Genomic DNA, 22,954 nt, shown 5'->3' with positions numbered 1-22,954 from the left:
TTAAATCCATTTGCTTTGAACAGATGCCTGCGTTCCCAAAAAATATTAAAGTTGTCGATAAAATGCACTGAGTGGTCAGCACATGCTGATATAAGCCATTTATTCAGTGTAAACAACCTGCTGAATCTCTCGTCTCCTCCTCTGACCGGCGGTATAGGTCCACTGATGAATACAGCTGCATTCAGAGAGTTTACAGTATTTAATAATCCAGTAAAGTCCCGTTTCAGAACCTCCGACTGTTGTTTGGACACATCGTTTGACCCTGTATGCAGAACAATGTTTGTCACAGTTGGATATTCATCTGCAATTTGAAGAATTCTCTCCTTCAGGTTGTTGACCATATCGTTAGGAAAGCAGAGGACTTTAGTGTTCTTACCGCACATCCTTTGTACATCCTTTACGGCAGAGTCACCCACAATCAGAGTTTCAGGCCTAGCCTTTAGCTTTCCCTGTGGCCTTTCACTTTTCAACAGATTTTCAGACCTTATTTCGCTGCTTTTAGATGGATGGTTGTCCGATATAGATCCAGGGTCCTTTGATAGTGGAGCAAATCTGTTCTGCAGTTTCACATTCGGTTGTTTTGGAGATTTGTTGTTAACCTTCCTATTCACGGTTGTCCAGTCCTGTTTCCTCCCGTATACAGGGGTAGAAGAGCTTCTCTGTCTCGTAGGAAGTGAAGGCCAGTCAGTTTCAGAGATTTCAGCTCGCTGTGCCCTGCCTGTGATACGTCCTCCCCCTTCCAGGAGACATGATTTATGTCTTGGTTTTGCACCAAGACAGTCTAAGGGGGGATTATCACTTGAGGATTTATAATAATGCACAGAGTCTACTTTCTTGGTCATGTTATCTGTGCTCCTTAGCTGTGTACTAGCTTGCTCATCGCCATTGTTTTGAATCAAAGGCAAGGTTGTTTCATTTCCACACAGTCCATTTACCTCCACGTTTACTTTTAAGCGATGAATTTTTGTCTCCAGTACTGCAATCTTCTGCAGGAGGCTGTGGTAGTCATCTGTGGAGAGGGAAGGCATCTTGTTGCTAGTTAGCCTAGCGGTTAGCACCTTTCCAGGCTATTGAGGCTGCTCGGTGCCCAGACGCTGTAATCAGGCTTCAGCTGTGTCTAGGCCACAGACACACGGAGCGCTGAGGACAAGGTAACCATAAAATGTTGCTGTTTCTGTTAAGAACACTCTAGTCCTAATGATCTACAAGTGTCCAGAAGTTATCACAGGTAAGCTCACACGTAAAAAAGGGAAAGAATCAGCATAAAAATCAATATAAGAAGCAAAGCATTCAAGAGCAAAGAGATGAAGCGTCCACACTCACAAAGGGGAGGAGCCCTTTGTCAGAGTTTTAATATCTGACATTTCAATGACTGAAGCAGCATTTACACTGACTCTGACAATCACGTTGAGATCAGAATCAGAATCAGTTTATTGCCAAATGTTGAGCAGGTTTACAACATTAGGAAATTGCTGCGGTGCTTCAGTGCAAACATAGTGTCATAAATTGCGATTAAATAGACATGAAAAAAAAAATAAAAGTAGGAATAAGAATTATGAGTGCTACGTAGAAAGATATATACATGAGTGCAGGTGGTGATCAGTGCAAACATGAAATGATGCAGTGACACAGCGTAGGGTCATGTGTTAGTGGCGGGGACAGTCATACGGTTATTGTTCATGTGTCCAACAGCAGAGGGGAAGAAACTGTTCTTATGGCGAGAGGTTCTGGTGCGAATGGACCGGAGCCTCCTGCCTGAGGGGAGCAGGTCAAACAGACTGTGTCCAGGGTGAGAAGGGTCAGCTGAGATCCGAGCTGCACGCCGCAGTGTCCTGGAGGTGTACAGGTCCTGCAGAGATGGGAGTCTGCAGCCAATCACCTTCTCAGCAGAGCGCACAACATGTTGAGATGAACTCTTTTCCTCATCAACAATCTGATCACTGATACATCTATGAGCTGAAACGTGCTGTTAGTAGTAGTATTTATTTATTGTCATTGTCAAGAACAATGAAATTGCGTTTGGGGCTTCCATACAACCCAAAAAAAGAAGAAAATAATAAATACCCCTTAAAACCCAAGTGTACATATTTAACCCAGTGTGACTCCAATGCAATAGACAATCCTTAGCAATAACATGAGAACATGACAAGTAATGTTGGTAGAAATTCAGACAAAGACCTGAGAAACATGACAAAGTACAACAATGCAACCCATTCAATATTATTGTACTGTGAGATATGATATCAGATATGATAGTTATCTATTAAGAAAGAGGGGGGGGGGGCAGGAGGGGGAAGAGAATAAAGATATGATGCACCAATGCAGACCAGTTCATTGCTATTAAGAAGTTGGATATGGTTATTGTCCGTGAGAGGGGGGCAGAGAGTTCAGGAGCCTCACAGCCTGTGGATACAGGCTGTTGGCCAGTCTGGATGTTCTGGCCTGTATAGACCTGTACCTTCTCCCTGAGGGCAGCAGATGGAAAAGGTGGCGCGCAGGGTGATGTTGGTCCCGCAGGATACTGTGCACCCTCCTCAGACAGCGAGTGGGGAAGATATTACTGATCTCTGGCAGACTTGTTCCAATAATTCTGCCAGCTTCTTTCACCACCCGCTGGAGAGCTTGCTGATCGGCCTTGGTGCAGCTGGGGAACCACACTAGAAATCCATACGTCAGAACGCTGCTGATGGCACAGTTGTAGAAGTTCAACATCAGAGATCTGGGAATGTGTGCGCTCCGCAGTCTCCTCAGGTAGTAGAGGTGCTGTTGGGCCTTCCGTGCAACTGAGGTGATATGGTTGCCCCAGGACAGGTCCTCGGTCACAGTTACCCCCAAGAATTTAAAACTGCTCACCCTCTCCACCGCCTCACTGCCAATGAAGAGAGGCAGATGGTTGTTATGACCCTTCTTCCGGAAATCTACAATGATCTCCTTGGTCTTTTTGGTGTTTAAGACCAAGTTATTGTCGTGGCACCATGACTCTAGTTGTTGCACCTCTGTCCTGTAGTTTGTCTCATCGTTGTTGGATATAAGTCCGAGCACTGTAGTGTCATCGGCAAACTTAACAATGAGATTGGACGCGCAGGAGGAAATACAGTCATGGGTGAAGAGAGTGTATAGCAGAGGGCTCAGGACACACCCCTGAGGGGCACCGGTGTTGACCACAAGGGTGGAAGAGGTGTTCTTACCCACTCTGACACTCTGTCTACGGTTAGTGAGGAAGTCCACAATCCAGTTGCACAGAGAGGAGTTAAGTCCCAGTTGGTGGAGTTTGGGACGGAGTTTGTATGGCCGGATGGTATTAAAAGCCGAGCTGTAGTCTACAAAGAGGAGCCGTGCATAGGTGTTCCTGTGTTCCAAGTGCTTCAGTAATGTGTGCAGCACTGTGGCAATCGCATCCTCAGTTAACCGGTTCTCCCTGTATGCAAACTGGTGCGAGTCCAGGGATGGTGGAAAAGCAGCTCTGATGTGTTTAATGACCAGTCTCTCCAGGCATTTGGCGGGAATGGGGGTGAGTGCCACAGGTCTGAAATCGTTCAGACATGTGACATTTGACTGTTTTGGGATGGGAACGATGGTTGCTGCTTTGAAACAGGATGGTACCAGTGAACAGGACAACGAGGTGTTATATATAGAGGTGAAGACGTCCGCCAGGTCCGCAGCACAGTCTTTTAGCACCCGGCCCAGCACTCCATCTGGCCCGGCCGCCTTCCTGGGGTTAATGCTCCGGAACACACGCCTCAGCTCATGAGTGCTCAGGACTGGAGCAGGATCGGTTGAGGGGAGAGGGGACAGGACAGGGTCGGTGTTCTCCCTATCAAAACGGGCATAAAAGAGATTTAGATCCTCAGCCAGAGTAGAACTGTCGGCTGAGGGTGATGGTGTTCTCCTTTTGTAGTCCGTGATAGCCCTGATGCCCTCCCAGACCTGCCTTGGGTTTGTGTTGTTCTCAAACCTGGCCTCGATACGCCTCCTGTGCTGCTGCTTGGCAGTCTTGATGCCTCTTCTCAGGTTGGCCCTGGCAGCACTGTATGCCTCCTGGTCCCCGGATTTGAAAGCGTTGTTCCTTGTTCGAATAAGTTGTTGAACTCCGTGTGTCATCCAGGGTGGATTATTAGGGAACACACGGAATCGTTTCCAAGTTGTTACATTGTCCACACAGAAACAGATGTAGTCCAAGACAGTGGAGGTGTAACTGTCCAATGCGACACGATTGTCAGTGTCCTGCACCTTGAATACATCCCAGTCTGTGCAGTGGAAACAGTCCTGACGCATCGGAATAGCATCCTGCGGCCATGTTCTCACGGTTTTGGTTGTAATCCCAGTGCTCTTGATCTTTTGTGTGTATATTGGGTGTAGCAGAAGGGAGAGATGGTCTGACAGACCCAGGTGGGGATAAGCCTGGGCTCTGTATGCATTCGCCATGTTGGTGTACACCTGGTCCAACGTTCTATCTCCTCTGGTAGCACACTTCACATTACGGTGGAAATTGTGAAGTACAGATTTCAGGTCCGCGTGGTTAAAATCCCCAGCCGCAATAAAGACACTGTCCGGGTGTGCTACCAGGCTGTTATTGATGCAGCTGCTCAATTGTGCTAACGCTAGCTTAGCATTAGCATCTGGTGGAATGTAAACAGCGCAGATGTAAACGGCAGAAAATTCCCGAGGGAGATAGAATGGACGGCACTTTAACACCAACAGTTCTACCTCTGTACTGCACAGTCTTTCCGTTACCGTGACGTTCGTGCACCAAAAGTTGTTAATATAGATGCACAGCCCCCCGCCGGTCTTCTTACCTGAGTCCGCAGACCTGTCGGCTCGATAGGCGGTGCGGCCTGCTAGATCAATAGCCGCATCGGGAATGGTGCTGTCCAGCCAGGTTTCAGTGAAAATCATGCACGAACAGTTGTTAAAAGTCCGTCGAGTGGCGATCTGCAGTCGTATTTCATCCAGTTTGTAACGGATTGAACGGGCGTTGGAGAGGAATATGATCGGGAGTGGTGGTTTAAATGGACTAGTCTTTAGCCGTGCCCACAGGCCTCCCCACTTGCCTCTCTTCTGCCTCCGCTCGCAACGTCTCCTCCTGCGGCTTGCTGTTGCGGGTAGCCCCGGGGGTTGCTTAACGATCTCCGGGGGGATGAGATACTCGGATGTTAGTTGAAGATCTCCACGGCTTAGTTGTAGTAGATCATCTCTGTTGTATTGAAGTAACCCCAGACTGTGTGAAATAATACACAGTACCACCAAAAGTGCAAAAGTGTAGGAGCTCCGGGCCGCTGCGTCTGTGCGCGCCGCCATCTTGCCAGACTAGTATAGTAGTCTGGCAAGATGGCGGCGTCTAACAGTATAGTCTGTTAGACTCTGACTGAATGTCTCCATTGAATATGATTTAGTCTGCGTGAATATCTAAACAGAAAATGTGAATTACAAACATTTAAAGTTCATCTGAACCTTTGCTCTGAATGTAGCAGTGAAATGTGATTCAGCTGCTCTGGAGCCTGAAACTGAATAAATTTACACTACATAATACATCACACTGCACATTAACTAAGAAACAGATTTCATGTTTGGGACGCATTTTCAGTCCAATATCCATGAGATCTGTGCCGTCCACACAGAGGAACATCAGAGCTCCACAGAAAGGTTTCACAATAAGAGTGCTTCTGTCCTTTTAAGTTGAAAGAGACAGGAAGTATAAACAGTGTGATGCAGTAAATTCAATTGATCAAAAGTACTGAGAAAGAGCGGGTTACTTATTATTAATGAAGAAGAAGAGGACAGGTGTGTAAATATGACCCCTGTTAATATGAGAGGTTATCATTATTATTACAGCAGTGCATTAGTGGTTGATTTAATGTGTTGGCAGGTAATTAGATTCATGAGCTCTGACTGAATACAAATGAAAACAGGAGATTTTGAGTAAAGAGGAAATGTGCTGATGACGTCACAGAGTGCTGCTCTCTGCTTTTAAAGCTTTAAAGCAGCACACTCTTCCTGGTAACAGATGACGCTGTGGTCATGTGACCTGTCCTCTGTTTTTAGAGCAGCTCTCAGTCAGACTGAGTCAGTTTGTCAGGAGAACTCAGGAACATGGCTTCATTCTTCCTCTGCCTCAGCCTCCTCTTCATCAGCCTCAGCACAGCAGGTACCATCAATACACTGATCAATACACTGCAGAGATACACTGATCTGTAATCAGTATAGTGATCAATAAATGCATCAATGATCAGAATCAGAAAGGGTTTTATTGCCAAATGTTGAGCAGGTTAACAACATTAGGAATTTGCTGTGGTACTTAGTCGCCTCTGTCAGTGCGCCCCAGGGTGGCTGTGGCTACAATGTAGCTGCCATCACCAGTGTGTGGATGGGTGGATGTTGTGTAAAGCGCTTTGGGGTCCTTAGGGACCAGTAAAGCACTTTACAAATACAGGCCTTTTACCATTTACTTAGTGCAAAACATTCTGTCAGACAACGCTTAAATAAAGAGAAAAATAAGAATTAAAAGTGCTAAGTAGATAGATGTATCTACTTAGCATCTCTACCATCTCTAGCCATCTCTACCAAGATGGCGCCGCGTATGGATGCCCTGGTGCTTCAGTGCGTCACTTTTGTTTTGTTTTTGTGCATTTCTTCTGTGTCTGGGCACTCCTCTGGATATTCTTACACCAGAGAAGAGCTCCTTAACTGCAGGACTACAACGCCTGTGGATTTATTTCCAATATTTGTCGCATCTGCGGCAGATTTACTGCTGACTCTGACCAGGAAAGTGAGACGTCGAAAGAGAGGTAAGCGGGCTGGCGTACTCGTGCGTTTGAGGAGACGCGGACTGAGAACGGCCCTTCCTGGGATCTTCCTTTCTAATGTACGATCACTCAGGAATAAGATCGACGAACTGGCCCTGATGAGAAGCATGAACAGAGACTTTGCCTCCTCCTGTGTCTTATGTTTTACGGAGTCGTGGCTCAGTGAGGACATCCCGGACTGCGCGCTCAAGCTGGAGGGCTTTCATCTGCTGCGCGCGGACCGGCAGGCCACTCTCTCTGGTAAAACCAAAGGTGGAGGTGTCTGCTTCTACATCAATAGTGGCTGGTGCACAGATGTAACAGTGATTGCTCAGCACTGCTCTCCCTCTCTGGAATATCTTTTTATTCACTGCAAACCGTTTTATTCTCCGCGGGAGTTTGCTTCATTCATCCTGGCCGCTGTTTACATCCCGCCAGACGCAGATGCGCAGGCAGCTCAGGGCGCACTCGCGGAGCAGATTCTCCACATGGAGCGGACATACCCGGACTCTCTCATCATTGCTCTTGGGGACTTTAACAAAGCCAATCTGAGCCATGAGCTTCCGAAATACAAGCAGTACATTAAATGCCCGACCAGAGAGGAGAGGACATTAGACCACTGTTACAGCACGATCAGCGGGGCCTATCGTGCGGTGCCCCGCGCTTCACTCAGACTTTCTGATCACGTCATGATCCACCTAATCCCCGCGTACAGACAGAGGCTGAAGCTCTCCAAACCTGTCGTGAGGACTAAAAAACTGTGGAGCAACGAGGCTGTGGAGGAGCTTCGCACGTGTTTGGAGTCTACAGACTGGGACACAATGAAGGCTGCTTCTAACAGCTTGGACGAGTTTACGGACACTGTCACCTCCTATATCCACTTCTGTGAGGACAGCATTGTGCCATCACGCACCAGGGTGAGTTATAACAATGACAAACCCTGGTTTACTCCTAAACTCAAAAAGCTGTGGCTGGAAAAGAGAAAGGCGTTCAGAAGCGGAGACAGGGACTGCTACAGAGAGGCCAAGTACAGGTTCACTAAAGAAGTGGACATTGCTAAACATCAGCACTCTGAGAAGATGCAGCAGCAGCAGATCTCAGAGAATGACTCGGCCTCTGTGTGGAAAGGTTTTAGGAATATCACCAACTACAAGCCTAAAACCCCCCACTCCACTGATGACTTGCTCTTGGCCAACACCCTCAACGACTTCTACTGTCGTTTTGACGAGTCATCAGGCAGCCTTCACACCTCCAACGGCCCCAACAATAGAGGCACTTTGGACACTCATTCCCCCACCTCTCCCCCCTCCATAGAACCATCACCACCTTCAAACTGTTCACCTACAACACCCCCCTCCTCACCCCACACAAAAGAGGATTTCACACCACCTCCTCCCACCACAACTCTTCATATTCATGAAGCAGATGTGAGGAAGCAGTTTAGGAGTCTGAATACTCGGAAAGCTCCCGGCCCAGACGGCGTGTCTCCTGCCACCCTCAGACACTGTGCAAACGAGCTGGCCCCAGTGTTTTCTGGCATCTTCAACTCCTCACTGCAGGCATGTCATGTGCCTGCCTGCTTCAAGTCCTCCACCATAATCCCTGTCCCCAAGAAACCTAGGATCACTGGACTAAATGACTACAGACCCGTGGCTCTGACATCTGTGGTCATGAAGTCATTTGAGCGCCTGGTTCTCTCCCATCTCAGGACCCTCACGGCCCCCCTCCTGGACCCCCTGCAGTTTGCATATAGAGCCAACAGGTCTGTAGACGACGCCATCAACATGGCCCTACACTTCATCCTGCAGCATCTGGACTCCCCAGGAACCTACGCCAGGATCCTGTTTGTGGACTTCAGCTCTGCCTTCAACACCATCCTTCCAGACCATCTCCAAGGCAAGCTTTCCCAGATGAATGTGCCTGATCCCATCTGCCGGTGGATCACTGACTTCCTGACGGACAGGAAGCAGCATGTGAGGCTGGGAAAGAATGTCTCGGACTCCCGGACCATCAGGGCTGTGTTCTTTCTCCTCTGCTCTTCTCCCTGTACACCAACTGCTGCACCTCCACCCACCAGTCTGTCAAGCTAATCAAGTTTGCAGATGACACCACCGTTATTGTGGCTCATCTCGGACGGGGATGAGTCTGCCTACAGGAGGGAGGTTGAACGTCTGGTGACCTGGTGCAGCCACAACAACCTGGTGCTGAATGCCCAGAAGACAGTGGAGATTATTGTGGACTTCAGGAAGCACACAGCTCCACTCCCCCCCATCATCCTGACTGACACCCCCATCACCTCTGTGGACTCATTCCGCTTCCTGGGTACCACCATCACCCAGGACCTGAAGTGGGAGCCCACCATCACCTCCGTCATCAAGAAAGCCCAGCAGAGGATGTACTTCCTGAGGCAGCTGAAGAAATTCAACCTGCCAACACGGACGATGATGCAGTTCTACACTGCAATCATCGAGTCCATCCTCACCTCCTCCATCACCGTGTGGTACGCTGGAGCCACTATCAGGGACAAACAGAGACTGCAGCGTGTTGTGCGCTCTGCTGAGAAGGTGATTGGCTGCAGACTCCCATCTCTGCAGGACCTGTACACCTCCAGGACATTGCGGCGTGCAGCTCGGATCTCAGCTGACCCTTCTCACCCTGGACACAGTCTGTTTGACCTGCTCCCCTCAGGCAGGAGGCTCCGGTCCATTCGCACCAGAACCTCTCGCCATAAGAACAGTTTCTTCCCCTCTGCTGTTGGACACATGAACAATAACCACATGACTGTCCCCGCCACTAACACATGACCCTACGCTGTGTCACTGCATCATTTCATGTTTGGCACTGATCACCACCTGCACTCATGTATATATCTTTCCACGTAGCACTCATAAGTCTTATTCTCATGTATATATCTCATGTATATCTCATGCACATATCTTTCTTTCTACATAGCACTTTAATTCTTATTGTTTGCACTGAAGCACCGCAGCAATTTCCTAATGTTGTAAACCTCAACATCTGGCAATAAACCCCATTCTGATTCTGATTCTGATGTATACATGATCAACATAAGTTATTTGTACATCTGTACACAGCAGGTATGATCAGCTCACAGTCTGATGTTCTGTTTGTCCTCAGATGGATTCAAAATGTATGTAGTGTCTCGCTGTGACTTTAACTCCACTGAGCTGAAGGACATCAAGTACATCAGAGCTTACTATTACAACAAGATCGAGTATGCCAGGTTTGACAGCGATGTGGGGAAGTTTGTTGGATACACTGACTTTGGAGTGAAGCAGGCAAAGTACTTTAACAGTCATCCAGGACGGCTGGCTGCAGCGAGAGCTGAGAAGGAGAGGTACTGCCATAACAACATTGGTGTCTGGTACAAGAACATTCTGACTAAATCAGGTGAGTGTGCTGGTCTGTGTGACATCATCAGGTGTTCATGTTACTCTGAATCATTCATGATGGACTCACAGCTGCAGGTCAGACTCTGGTGATCAATAACTGTGATAAATCACTGACTCTGAACACTCTAACCTCAGTCTGTGGCGCTCCCTGCTGGTGAGACAAGCAACTGCAGCTGTTCATTATAACACAGTGATGATTCATTAAACCTCTTTAAGCTGAAATATTGCTCATATTTATTTTTAAATATTTCCATATAAATATTTCTAACAGCATGAAGCAGCCTGACAGGTTGATAAAACACTTTTTCCTTCTTATCTTCTAATTCATTTATTTTAATTCAAACAAAATTGAGAAACACTGATGTTTGTTTGAAGACCGTCTGCAGTTTATTTATTGATTCTGACTTTCAGAGCTTGTGTAGCAGCTTCACACCTGCACACATTTACAGCTCAGATCTTTGACTCAGTGTAACAGTGGAGCTATTAAATATACTGAAACAATTGTAAAGTTCCCATTATAACCCAGAGGAAACACACACAGATATTTTCCCCTGTCTTTTTAAATAATTCATTGGCTATTTTGGCATTTAATGTTCATATTTATTTCAGCATTTTGTGACTGTTTGCTTGTGAAAAGGACTCAATGAATAAACTTGACTTACTTGAATGAAATCAGCTCGTAGCAGCAGCACAGAGGAACATGAGGAGAACCAGCTCAGACCTCCTGTGGAAGGGAAGCTGTCTGAGAGTGGAAACTGATTCTGCATCTTCTGCTTTTGGGCTATAGATGACTAGATTTACGAGTGCACATAAATGCACCACGAGTGTTGACCAGGCTGTTTACAGGAGTGACTTCGTCTCTGTGCAGTGAGCAGGAGAGCAGAGCATTTTCCTCCATCAGCCAGCAGCTGTTTTGTGACCCATCTGTGTGTGACTTGTGGATCAATACGATCAAATACACCGACAGAGCGCCCCCTACTGGCTCTGGATGCTACAGTCTGACCAGACTCCCTCCCCCCCACTCTATAATTTCTGTTCAGGAATCAAACAGCTGGATGAGCAGAATTTCAAACTGGAACCAGCTGTGGATTCAGTCCTTTAGTTTCATGTTGATATATTAAACAGAGTGAAAGCAGGCTGGGTTCATCTATGTGTGGATGATCTATAGCGATAGTTTATCATCAGGTCTCCATGTGTCAGATTTTACTTTCAAACCACAGCAGCTGATCTTCAGGAGCAACAGTTCACTGATGGTTCACACTAGAGCTGGGCGATAGAACGATAACGATATGTATCGCGATATAACTTTTACTCGATAGAGAAATTAAGCTATCGCGATAGACCTCGCCGCTCTTGTCCGCTTAAAAAAAAAAAAAAAAAAAAAGGTCAGCCAATCCAAATTAAGTAGCGCAGAGCCGAACCAATCACAGCCGCAGCGTCACGTCGCGTGACTTGTTACGTACAGCACAAGTGCCAAGCTGCACGTGTGTTTGTTTGGGAAGCAGCCAGCGGGTAATGGAGCCAGCGCGTAATGGAGGAAATGAGTGTGCCGACTAGAAAATTCAACCGAGCGTGACCGAAGAGAAAACAGATGATGGTTCCAATGCCGGAGAGATTGTCGAACGGAAGAGCCATAGAAGTTCCGTAGTGTGAAGGTATTTCTGCTATTTCAAGTCTGACAAAAAACAGAGTAGCGTGCACTGTAAATGTGCCGAAAGCAAGTCTGGAAATACAATAAACTGGTGCATGCGTCACACTGTGCGCCACGTTATTGTTTCGGTGAAATGAATTTCTACAATACTGTTACTGTTAATTCTACTCTCTGCAGTGTTTAAATGCTTACATATACACACAGTTACTGTCCGTCCACACATACGACTGGTTCTGCTTCTATGCCGCAGCTTTGTTTACTTTTTCCCACCTAGGCTTCTAGCCTTCTGATTGGCCAACATTTCTGCACGGTTAGGAATCTAGCGCCATCTGCTGCTTTGGCATGTTCATAGCAGCGTTTTCCTTCATTTCTGCCTTTATGTGTGGACGGGATTATTTTTCAAAACGAAAACGGAAAATCTCCGTTTTCAAAAACACCCGTGTACGTGTGGACGTAGCCTCAGTCTCTGACTGGAAGCGCTAATTCGTCATTCGGCTTTTGTCAGACTAAAGTAACTGTTAAAACTGTTTAAAAAGCTCAGCTATACAACAAGGAGAGATTGAGTCAAAGGAGCTTGCAAAGAAAAGCGTCTGGACTTCTTTAAGTTGCTTGAAGACGTTTCACCTCTCATCCGAGAAGCTTCTTCAGTTCTAAGGTCAAATGGTGGAGAGTCCCAGATTTAAACCTAGTGGGAGTTTCCCCCCACAGAGGGACAAAAGGACCCCCTGATGATCCTCTAATCGCCTGAGCCAAGGTGTGAAATTGGGTGCGGGCCCCAAACAGCCAGAGTTTCAGGTGGGTTCATTGTGAAACCTGGCCTCACCTTGTCATGCGAATTCCTGAGGTCAGATGGCCCAGGATGTGAGTGGGCGTTAAGGCGTCTGGGAAGGGATCTCAAAACTGGATTATAGATGGCAGAGAGTTGGTGTCGTAAACCCCCGCCTCTGTTCAAAGATGGTCGCTCACAGTGGACATAGATGCTTCTTTCACTCCTCTTTCAAACCATCTGTCCTCTCTGTCCAAAATGTGAACATTGGCATCCTCAAAGAGTGTCCTTTATCCTTAAGATGCAGATGGACTGCTGAGTCTTGTCCTGTGGAGGTGGCTCTTCTGTGTTGTGCCATGCGCTTGTGAAGTGGCTGTTTGGTCTCTCCAATGTAGAGGTCTGGGCATTCCTCGCTGCACTGTACAGCATACACCACGTTGTTAAGTCTGTGTTTTGGCGTTTTGTCTTTCGGGTGAACCAGTTTCTGTCTGAGTGTGTTGCTGGGTCTGAAATACACTGGGATGTCATGCTTGGAGAAAACTCTCCTGAGTTTTTCTGATACACCGGCTACATAGGGGATGACAATGTTGTTGCGTCTGTCCTTCTTATCCTTCTTCGCTGGTGTCTGGTCTTCTTTTCTGTGCCTCTTTGCTGACTTTAAGAACGCCCATTTAGGATAGCCGCACGTTTTGAGTGCTTCCTTTACATGTGTGTGTTCCTTCTTTTTTCCTTCAGGTTGAGAGGGAACATGTTCTGCCCGGTGGTGTAGGGTCCTAATTACTCCAAGTTTGTGTTCCAGAGGGTGATGGGAGTCAAAAAGGAGGTACTGGTCCGTGTGTGTGGGCTTCCAGTAAACTTCGATGTTGAGTTTGCCGTTCTCTTCAATGTGCACGCTAGAGAACGTGGATAAAAACATCAAGTTCACCAGGGAAGACACAAAGGACAACTGTCTGCTTTTCCTGGACTGCGCTGTGCACATTGAAGAGAACGGCAACCTCAACATCGAAGTTTACCGGAAGCCCACACACACGGACCAGTACCTCCTCTTTGACTCCCATCACCCTCTGGAACACAAACTTGGAGTAATTAGGACCCTACACCACCGGGCAGAACATGTTCCCTCTCAACCTGAAGGAAAAAAGAAGGAACACACACATGTAAAGGAAGCACTCAAAACGTGCGGCTATCCTAAATGGGCGTTCTTAAAGTCAGCAAAGAGGCACAGAAAAGAAGACCAGACACCAGCGAGGGAGGATAAGAAGGACAGACGCAACAACATTGTCATCCCCTATGTAGCCGGTGTATCAGAGAAACTCAGGAGAGTTTTCTCCAAGCATGACATCCCGGTGTATTTCAGACCCAGCAACACACTCAGACAGAAACTGGTTCACCCGAAAGACAAAACGCCAAAACACAAACTTAACAACGTGGTGTTTGCTGTACAGTGCAGCGAGGAATGCCCAGACCTCTACATCGGAGAGACCAAACAGCCACTTCACAAGCGCATGGCACAACATAGAAGAGCCACCTCCACAGGACAAGACTCAGCAGTCCATCTGCATCTTAAGGATAAAGGACACTCTTTGAGGATGCCAATGTTCACATTTTGGACAGAGAGGACAGATGGTTTGAAAAAGGAGTGAAAGAAGCCATCTATGTCCACTGTGAGCAACCATCTTTGAACAGAGGCGGGGTTTACGACACCAACTCTCTGCCATCTATAATCCAGTTTTGAGATCCCTCCCAGACGCCTTAACGCCCACTCACATCCTGGGCCATCTGACCTCAGGAATTCGCATGACAAGGTGAGGCCAGGTTTCACAATGAACCCACCTGAAATTCTGGCTGATTGGGGCCCGCACCCAATTTCACACCTTGGCTCAGGTGATTAGAGGATCATCAGGGGGTCCTTTTGTCCCTCTGTGGGGGTCACTCCCACTAGGTTTATATCTGGGACTCTCCACCATTTGACCTTAGAACTGAAGAAGCTTCTCGGATGAGAGGTGAAACGTCTTCAAGCAACTTAAAGAAGTCCAGACGCTTTTCTTTGCACGCTCCTTTGACTACGATGACCTGGATGACTGAGAACCTTCACAGACAAGGAGAGATTGAGAATTTCCTTTTAGTTCTCAGTTTATTTGATATTGACAAAAGTTAGTCAGTTTTGTCTGTTCTTCTGTAAAACAAACTAAGATTTATTTTTAGAATTAATATTTTGTTTCTAAGTGGAATTGACAGTTTAGTCTGTTTCGTTTGTTCTATTTTGAAACTTAAACGCTTTAGTGGCTGCCTTTTGTGTAGTTTGCAATATTTGCCTTTATTTATCTGAAAAAGTCTCATGTTCCTTAAGTACATCTACCCTGTTGAACTTATTATGGGAAATAAATATTTAAATAAAAACAAGCTGCTGAATATTTCACATTTTACTTGTGAGCAACGGCACATTTAAATCTTACAAATATAGTTATTTGGCTGATATCGTGATAGATATCGTTATCGCCTGAAATGAAAAAAACATATCGTGATATGAAAAAATCTCATATCGCCCAGCTCTAGTTCACACTGGTTTCACTGGTTCAAGTCTGGTAGATTTCCAGCACATGCAGCTCTGCATGTCTTACTTTATAATAATAATGTTTACAGCCTGATGATGTTTCTCCTCACAGCTGATTCATCATCTGATGTCAGACTGCTTATATGTGACTCTGCTGTTGACAGTATCTTTATTAATGCACATGTATACAATCATCCCTGATGATATGATAATAACAATAACAGAAACTCATAATATCCTCTAGTTAAGCCGTACGTCAAACTTCACTCCACAACACCTGCTTACAGTCAGCATCCTGCCATGTTGGTCTGCAGCGTCTATGACTTCTTTCCCAGTAAGATCAAAGTGAGCTGGCTGAGAGATGGACAGGAAGTCACCTCTGATGTCACTTCCACTGAGGAGATGGCAGATGGTGATTGGTACTACCAGACCCACTCACACCTGGAGTACACACCCAGGTGAGCACTCCAGTATACTCCGGATTACCATACAAAGATCACTACTCTCCTCAGTGACAACAATACCTATGAAGCCTTAAAGCGAGACCCCACAAGCAGCTACAAAAAGAAAGTTATAGCTTGCCTTCAAGACTTTGAAAAGGACAAAATCATTGACCGCCTCACATATCACAGCCTTTACCCAGGCGATGCCATACCCTGCATAAAATGCATAGCATAAACTCAGCCACTTATAACATTGCAAAACACCTTGCTACCATCCTTGCTCCTCTCGTGGGGAACACCCCACACCACATCAAGAACTCCACCGACTTCACCGACAAGGTCCAGAAACTTACCCTGGATCCAGATGAAACCATGGTGTCCTTTGATGTAGTCTCCCTCTTTACTTGCATACCCACCACGGAGGCCGTGGAGACTGTCAGAAAACGACTACAAGAAGACAGCTCCTTGGAGGACAGGACCAACTTCACACCCGATCAGATCAGCACACTGTTAGACCTCTGCCTCACCACTACATATTTCAAATACAACGGAGGCTTTTACAGACAAAAACATGGCTTTTCCATGGGCTCCCCCGTGTCACCTATTGTAGCCAACCTTTACATGGAGGAAGTGGAAAGGAAGGCTCTTGGCTCTTTCAAAGGAAGAGTACCCAGCCACTGGTACAGATATGTGGACGACACCTGGGTCAAAATCAAGACACAAGAAGTGGAATCCTTCACTGCGCACATTAACGCTGTGGATAAAAACATCAAGTTCACCAGGGAAGACACAAAGGACGACTGTTTGCCTTTCCTGGACTGCGCTGTGCACATTGAAGAGAACAGCAACCTCAACATCGAAGTTTACCGGAAGCCCACACACACGGACCAGTACCTCCTCTTTGACTCCCATCACCCTCTGGAACACAAACTTGGAGTAATTAGGACCCTACACCACCGGGCAGAACATGTTCCCTCTAAGCCTGAAGGAAAAAAGAAGGAATACACACATGTAAAGGAAGCACTCAAAACGTGCGGCTATCCTAAATGGGCGTTCTTAAAGTCAGCAAAGAGGCAGAGAAAAGAAGACCAGACACCAGCGAGGGAGGATAAGAAGGACAGACGCATGTCTGTGAAGGTTCTCAGTCATCCAGGTCATCGTAGTCTATGGAGCTTGCAAAGAAAAGCGTCTGGACTTCTTTGAGTTGCTTGAAGACGTTTCACCTCTCATCCGAGAAGCTTCTTCAGTTCTAAGGTCAAATGGTGGAGAGTCCCAGATATAAACCTAGTGGGAGTTTCCCCCCACAGAGGGACAAAAGGACCCCCTGATGATCCTCTATCTAATGAAATGAGCCGAGGTGTGAAAACGGGTGTGGGTCCCAATCAGCCAGAGTTTTGGGTGAGCTCATTGTGAAACCTGGCCCCACTCTATCATGTGGTTTCCTGAGGTCAGAGGGCCCAGGATGTGAGTGGGCGTTAAGGCGTCTGGGAAGGGATCTCAAAACAGAGGGGTCGATGGCACGATATGGCAGCCTCGCTTCTGTCAGTCTGCCCCAGGGCAGCTGTGGCTACAACTGTAGCTGCCTCAACCAGTGTGTGAATGCGAGAGTGAATAAATAGTGGCATTGTAAAGTGCTTTAAGGGCCCTGAAAAGCGCTGTATAAATGCAATCCATTATTATGATTTTCAAACCCTCAAACAGAAACTGGTTCACCCGAAAGACAAAACGCCAAAACACAAACTTAACAACGTGGTGTATGCTGTACAGTGCAGCGAGGAATGCCCAGACCTCTACATTGGAGAGACCAAACAGCCACTTCACAAGCGCATGGCACAACACAGAAGAGCCACCTCCACAGGACAAGACTCAGCAGTCCATCTGCATCTTAAGGATAAAGGACACTCTTTCGAGGATGCCAATGTTCACATTTTGGACAGAGAGGACAGATGGTTTGAAAGAGGAGTGAAAGAAGCATCTATGTCCACTGTGTGCGACCATCTTTGAACAGAGGCGGGGTTTACGACACCAACTCTCTGCCATCTATAATCCAGTTTTGAGATCCTTCCCAGACGCCTTAACGCCCACTCACATCCTGGGCCATCTGACCTCAGGAATTCGCATGATAAGGTGAGGCCAGGTTTCACAATGAGCTCACCCGAAACCCTGGCTGATTGTGACCCACACTCGTTTTCACACCTCGGCTCATCTGATTAGGTAGAGGATCATCAGGGGGTCCTTTTGTCCCTCTGTGGGGGGAAACTCCCACTAGGTTTAAATCTGGGACTCTCCACCATTTGACCTTAGAACTGAAGAAGCTTCTCGGATGAGAGGTGAAACGTCTTCAAGCAACTTAAAGAAGTCCAGACGCTTTTCTTGCCAAGCTATGTAGAATGAGGTCCAGGAGCGCCATTTCTGATGATGGAAACCTGAACAATTTTTAATATGAGGTCTGCAAGTTTAAATGTTAAAAGTTTACGATCTGAGAGTCACTGATGTTTGTGTTGAAGGTCTGGAGAGAAGATCTCCTGTAAGGTGGAGCACGCCAGCCTGGAGAAACCTCTGATCACTGACTGGGGTAAATACCTGTCTGTATCTACACACCTGTACACACCTGTACATACCTACCTGTCTGACTCTCACCTGTGTGACTCAGATCCCTCCTCAGACTCGTCCATGCCTGAGTCAGAGAGGAACAAGCTCGCCATCGGAGCCTCAGGACTGATCCTGGGTCTGATCTTATCTCTGGCTGGATTCATCTACTACAGACCAGTTCATACCTGAAACCAGTTTAGAACCAGACAACTGTTAGTTACATTAATGTTTCAAACACAGGTTTTTACTGTTTTCTGGAGGACTCTCAGACCTGGTTCAGGCCCTGAAACATGAAACTTTACTGAATCATTGCAATTGATCTGTTAAAACCAGTGTCCATGGTTTGTTTTCAGAGTGTGTTGGTGACTGTGTCCTCATCTCTTCTTCTTTCAGGTCTTGTTCTGGTTCCCAGTAACTGAGCCTGGGTCCTGGTTCTGTCTGATGTTATAAAATCTGCTGTTTCCTGTGTTCAGCAGACTGATGATGATGATGATGATGATGATGATGATGATGATGATCTCTGTCTGGACTCTAAACCGATCCAGGACCATCTCAGTGTTGTTAGTGGTTGTTGTGGTTTTACTGGGAAGCTTTTGGACCATGTTTAAGATGGACTCTTGTGTTTGATGCTTTATGTGCACGTCTGCTGTTTAATCCATGTGATGTAATCCCTTTAATCCATGTGTCTGAATGATTTGGGTTTTTCTGCTGTTCTGATTACCATAGATGACAGATTTTTACTGGAGGTCATTGTTGCAAAATAAATGACTCAAACTTTGAGCTGTGTGTTTGTTTACCTGCATCCTGTTAATGTCAACCTGAGGATTGAATTATTGTCACAGAAACCAGTCTGTAGACCAGTTTTAACCAGTTTAAGTAAATAAATAAATTATCCATCCATCCATCCATTCGCTTCTGCTTATCCTTTTCAGGGTCGCAGTGAGGCGCTGGAGCCTATCCCAGCTGTCAGAGGGCGAGAGGCAGGGACACAGGGACAGACAACCATTCACACTCACATTCATTCGCACATTCACAGCTAGTGACAATTTGGATTATCCAATTAACCTATCCTCACAAGCTGCATGTCTTTGGACGGTGGGAGGAAGCCGGAGTACCTGAAGGGAACCCACAAACACGGGGAGAACATGCAAACTCCACACAGAAAGACCCCGGCCTGATGTTGGTATTGAACTCAGGACCTTCTTGCTGTGCGGCAACAGTGCTAACCACCGTGCCACCGATAAAAATAAATAAATAAATTAATTAATTAATTATTTAAATTTTAATTATATAGCACCTTTCTAGATAGAATCACAAAGTGCTGCACATAAGACAACAAGTCATAAAAATAAAAAAGACTGAGTATGATTTTTACCTAATAAGTAAATTTGTGATCCACCACACAATTAGATTTATACTGAATATAAAAAATAACTCACAATCAGTTGATAACAATTTGGTCAAAGTTAATCACGTAAACATATATTTAAAATTTATATTCTGTACCTTAAAAGAAGCCAACAAAGTCCTTTCATTATTCATTTTAACATTGCTGCAGTTTTAATGTTCAGATAATGATGTCAGGGCAAAATTAAATTAAATTCAATTCAATTTTATTTATATAGCGCCAAATCACAACAAAAGTCGCCTCAAGGCGCTTCATAGATACAGAGAAAAACCCAACAATCATATGACCCCCTATGAGCAGCACTTTGGCGACAGTGGGAAGGAAAAACTCCCTTTTAACAGGAAGAAACCTCCGGCAGAACCAGGCTCCGGGAGGGGCGGGGCCATCTGCTGAGATTGGTTGGGGTGAGAGAAGGAAGACAGGATGAAGACATGCTGTGGAAGAGAGACAGAGGTTAATAACAGATATGATTCAATGCAGAGAGGTCTGTTAATACATAGTGAGTGAGAAAGGTGACTGGAAAGGAAAAACTCAATGCATCATGGGAATCCCCGGCAGCCTACGTCTATTGCAGCATAACTAAGGGAGGATTCAGGGTCACCTGGTCCAGCCCTAACTATATGCTTTAGCAAAAAGGAAAGTTTGAAGCCTAATCTTGAAAGTAGAGATAGTGTCTGTCTCCTGAATCCAAACTGGAAGCTGGTTCCACAGAAGAGGGGCCTGAAAACTGAAGGCTCTGCCTCCCATTCTACTTTTAAATACTCTAGGAACAACAAGTAGGCCTGCAGAGCGAGAGCGAAGTGCTCTAATAGGGTGATATGGTACTACAAGGTCATTAAGATAAGATGGGGCCTGATTATTTAAGACCTTGTATGTGAGGAGCAGGATTTTGAATTCAATTCTGGATTTAACAGGAAGCCAATGAAGGGAAGCTACCAAAATGATGAACTCGAGATTTCTGGGTGGATATGATACCAATGAAACCAGGCGTGAACATTTTATTAAAAGGCCGGGGTTTATCCAACAACACTGACTGTATCACAGGATTAAAGCAGAGATAAATCACAGGATATCAGTTTGTGTACAACAATGAATGTCAGCTGACATATTCACACAGTGACTTTGTTCAAACAACTGAAACAACAAAACGATTAACACTGAAGTGTTTAAAACTGTGAGGATGCCTGGGTCGTTGACCCGGAGTTTTGAGTTTATTATATTATTTATCGTTTCTAGTCTTTGGTTTCTTTGTTAGAGTTCTGTCTTATGGTTTACGTCTCTGTTCCCTCTGTTGCAGTGCCTGCCTGTGAGTTTGTGTCTGTAAGTTCAGCCTGTGTTATGTTTCCTGTTTTACTTTGAAAGTCTGTGTCTCATGTTAATGTGTCTGGTTGTGCTTCCTTTGTCTCGTTAGGCCTGATTTATATATAGCTAGTCAAGTGGGGGGTGGCAATAGTAATTCTGGACTTTATGGTAAAGATTGGGAAGAGAATTATTAATGGATTGTCTGTGTTTACAGGAGAAATGTTAGCAATTCTATTAGCAGTACAGTGGGTGGAAGATTTGAGGCCGTTGAAAACGATTATTTGTTCAGATTCAAGTGCAGCCTTGGTTTTGTCTACATGTAGCCGAGTGGTAAATTAATAATAATAATTTCCATTTTAGTTAACCAGGCTACATACAGACTGGTCACTCGAAAGGTAGGTCAGATATTTTATTAGAGGTTCAGCAAACTCTTTTCAGGATATATACGATGGGTCTGTCAGTAGTGTTTGTATGGGTCCTGGCTCACTGGGGTAAGGGGGAATGAAGCAGCGGACAGGTTAGCAAAGGCAGCCACTAATCATGAGAGAGATGATCTGGCGGTGAATTTTGGTCAGGAGGAAGTAAAGAGTATTATTAAGCTAGAAATGAGGGGTAGATGGCAGAAACCGTGGGAAGAAGACAGGAGGGGAAGGTGGTTATATAAAATCCAAAGGGGGGTGGGAGTGAGGAGAGCCACAAGAAGGAGTAGGCGAGAGGAGGTGGTGGTGTCAAGACTGAGATTTGGACATACGGTTTGAATTCCACACTGTTCTTGATAGGGAAGCATGCCTCGGGGAAACGTGATTATTGTGCAGAGGATGAAACTTTGGAGCATGTTATTTTGCAGTGTCAGAAATATACGGTATAGAGGAGACGGTTGGTCCAAAATCTCAGTAGCATTGCTTTGAAGCTTGATCTTGTAGGGTTAGTACAGAAGGAGTCAGGGGATAAATGTTATCAAGCTTTTTTCAGTTTTTGAGAGAAGAAGAAGAAGAAGAAGAAGAAGATGAAGAAGAAGAAGAAGTGTCCGTGTCGCGGACCGCGAACAAGTCCAGACGCTTTTCTTCCAAGCTCCTTAGACTACCCTTATCTACCCTCATCTTGCTGTGTGTTCTGTCTGCGTGAGCTTATTTTGTATTCTCAGTTTTGTTACCACCCGGCCAGCCTCCGGACCTGCCCAGTCGCCACCGCTGCCCTCTGCGAGGCCAGCCTCCAGACCTCCTTCGCCTGCATCGCCACCGCTGCCCTCTGCGAGGCCAGCCTCCGGACCTCCTTCGCCTGCATCGCCACCGCTGCCCTCTGCGAGGCCAGCCTCCGGACCTCCTTCGCCTGCATCGCCACCGCTGCCCTCTGCGAGGCTAGCCTCCGGATCTCCTTCGCCTGCATCGCCGCCGCTTCCCTCTGCGCGGCCTGCCTCCAGACCGACTTCGCCTGCATCGCCACCATTGCTTTTCACACGGTCGGCCTCCTGAACTGCCCGGGTTTGGACTTTTGTGCTGTCAACCTCCACGCCGGCCCCCTGAACTTTTTTCGGAACAGTTTTACTGGCCGCCTGTACCTTTTGTGACCCTTTTTTGTTTGGTTGGTTTTCTTTGAGTTGTTTTCTGGGCTCCTGTGTTTGCCGTTTTGGTTTCTGGCTCTTTGTGTTTCGTTTGTTTCGAAACGGGCCTGTCTAAGGGCCTGTGGGCTGAAAACCTGAGCCAGAGTTCTGACAGACAGGCCAATGATTTTAGAGCACACTGATGCAGTGTGCTGCAGTCTGTTCCTGTATGAAGGCTGAGGGAGTGGAATCAGCAGGTGATGGAGAAGGTCACGATGCTTTCCTCCTGAGAATCTCCTCTGTGTTGGCAGAGAATTTCAGCAGGTTGAGAGATTTAAGAAACAAATTAAAACGTACAGCTCTGCTATCAATCTCAACATAAATAAGGACAGGAGAGTAAACAGCAGTGACATTTGTAGGGTTACTGAAGTTGGGCTGCCTGGTATATAATTATGTGCTGTGTGATCGCTAACGAACTGAGGACTTAATAAAAGTTAACATGA

The 22,954-nt window shown here is 46.2% G+C and overlaps 1 protein-coding gene across 3 annotated transcripts; it reads left to right on the top strand.

Moving 5' to 3' along the window:
- The first annotated feature begins 6,042 nt into the window (after positions 1-6,042).
- LOC120733269 (H-2 class II histocompatibility antigen, I-E beta chain-like) lies at positions 6,043-18,981 on the top strand. 3 transcript variants are annotated; one of them, XM_040031368.1, is made up of 6 exons: positions 6,043-6,145; positions 9,921-10,193; positions 15,411-15,624; positions 18,117-18,184; positions 18,263-18,413; positions 18,595-18,981. In XM_040031368.1, the coding sequence occupies exons 1-5, from the start codon at positions 6,091-6,093 to the stop codon at positions 18,388-18,390; spliced, it is 738 nt and encodes a 245-aa protein (XP_039887302.1). In that variant the 5' UTR covers positions 6,043-6,090; the 3' UTR covers positions 18,391-18,413; positions 18,595-18,981. The 3 variants fall into 3 exon arrangements, with proteins under 3 accessions (XP_039887302.1, XP_039887303.1, XP_039887301.1); XM_040031369.1 differs by having other exon boundaries at positions 18,275-18,981; XM_040031367.1 differs by having other exon boundaries at positions 18,263-18,981.
- The last annotated feature ends 3,973 nt before the right edge of the window (positions 18,982-22,954 follow it).

The sequence above is a fragment of the Simochromis diagramma genome, unplaced genomic scaffold, assembly GCF_900408965.1.
Source record: "Simochromis diagramma unplaced genomic scaffold, fSimDia1.1 OVJJ01000315.1, whole genome shotgun sequence".
NCBI classification, from domain to species: Eukaryota; Metazoa; Chordata; class Actinopteri; order Cichliformes; family Cichlidae; genus Simochromis; species Simochromis diagramma.
This window is presented reverse-complemented; position numbering and strand designations above follow the sequence as displayed.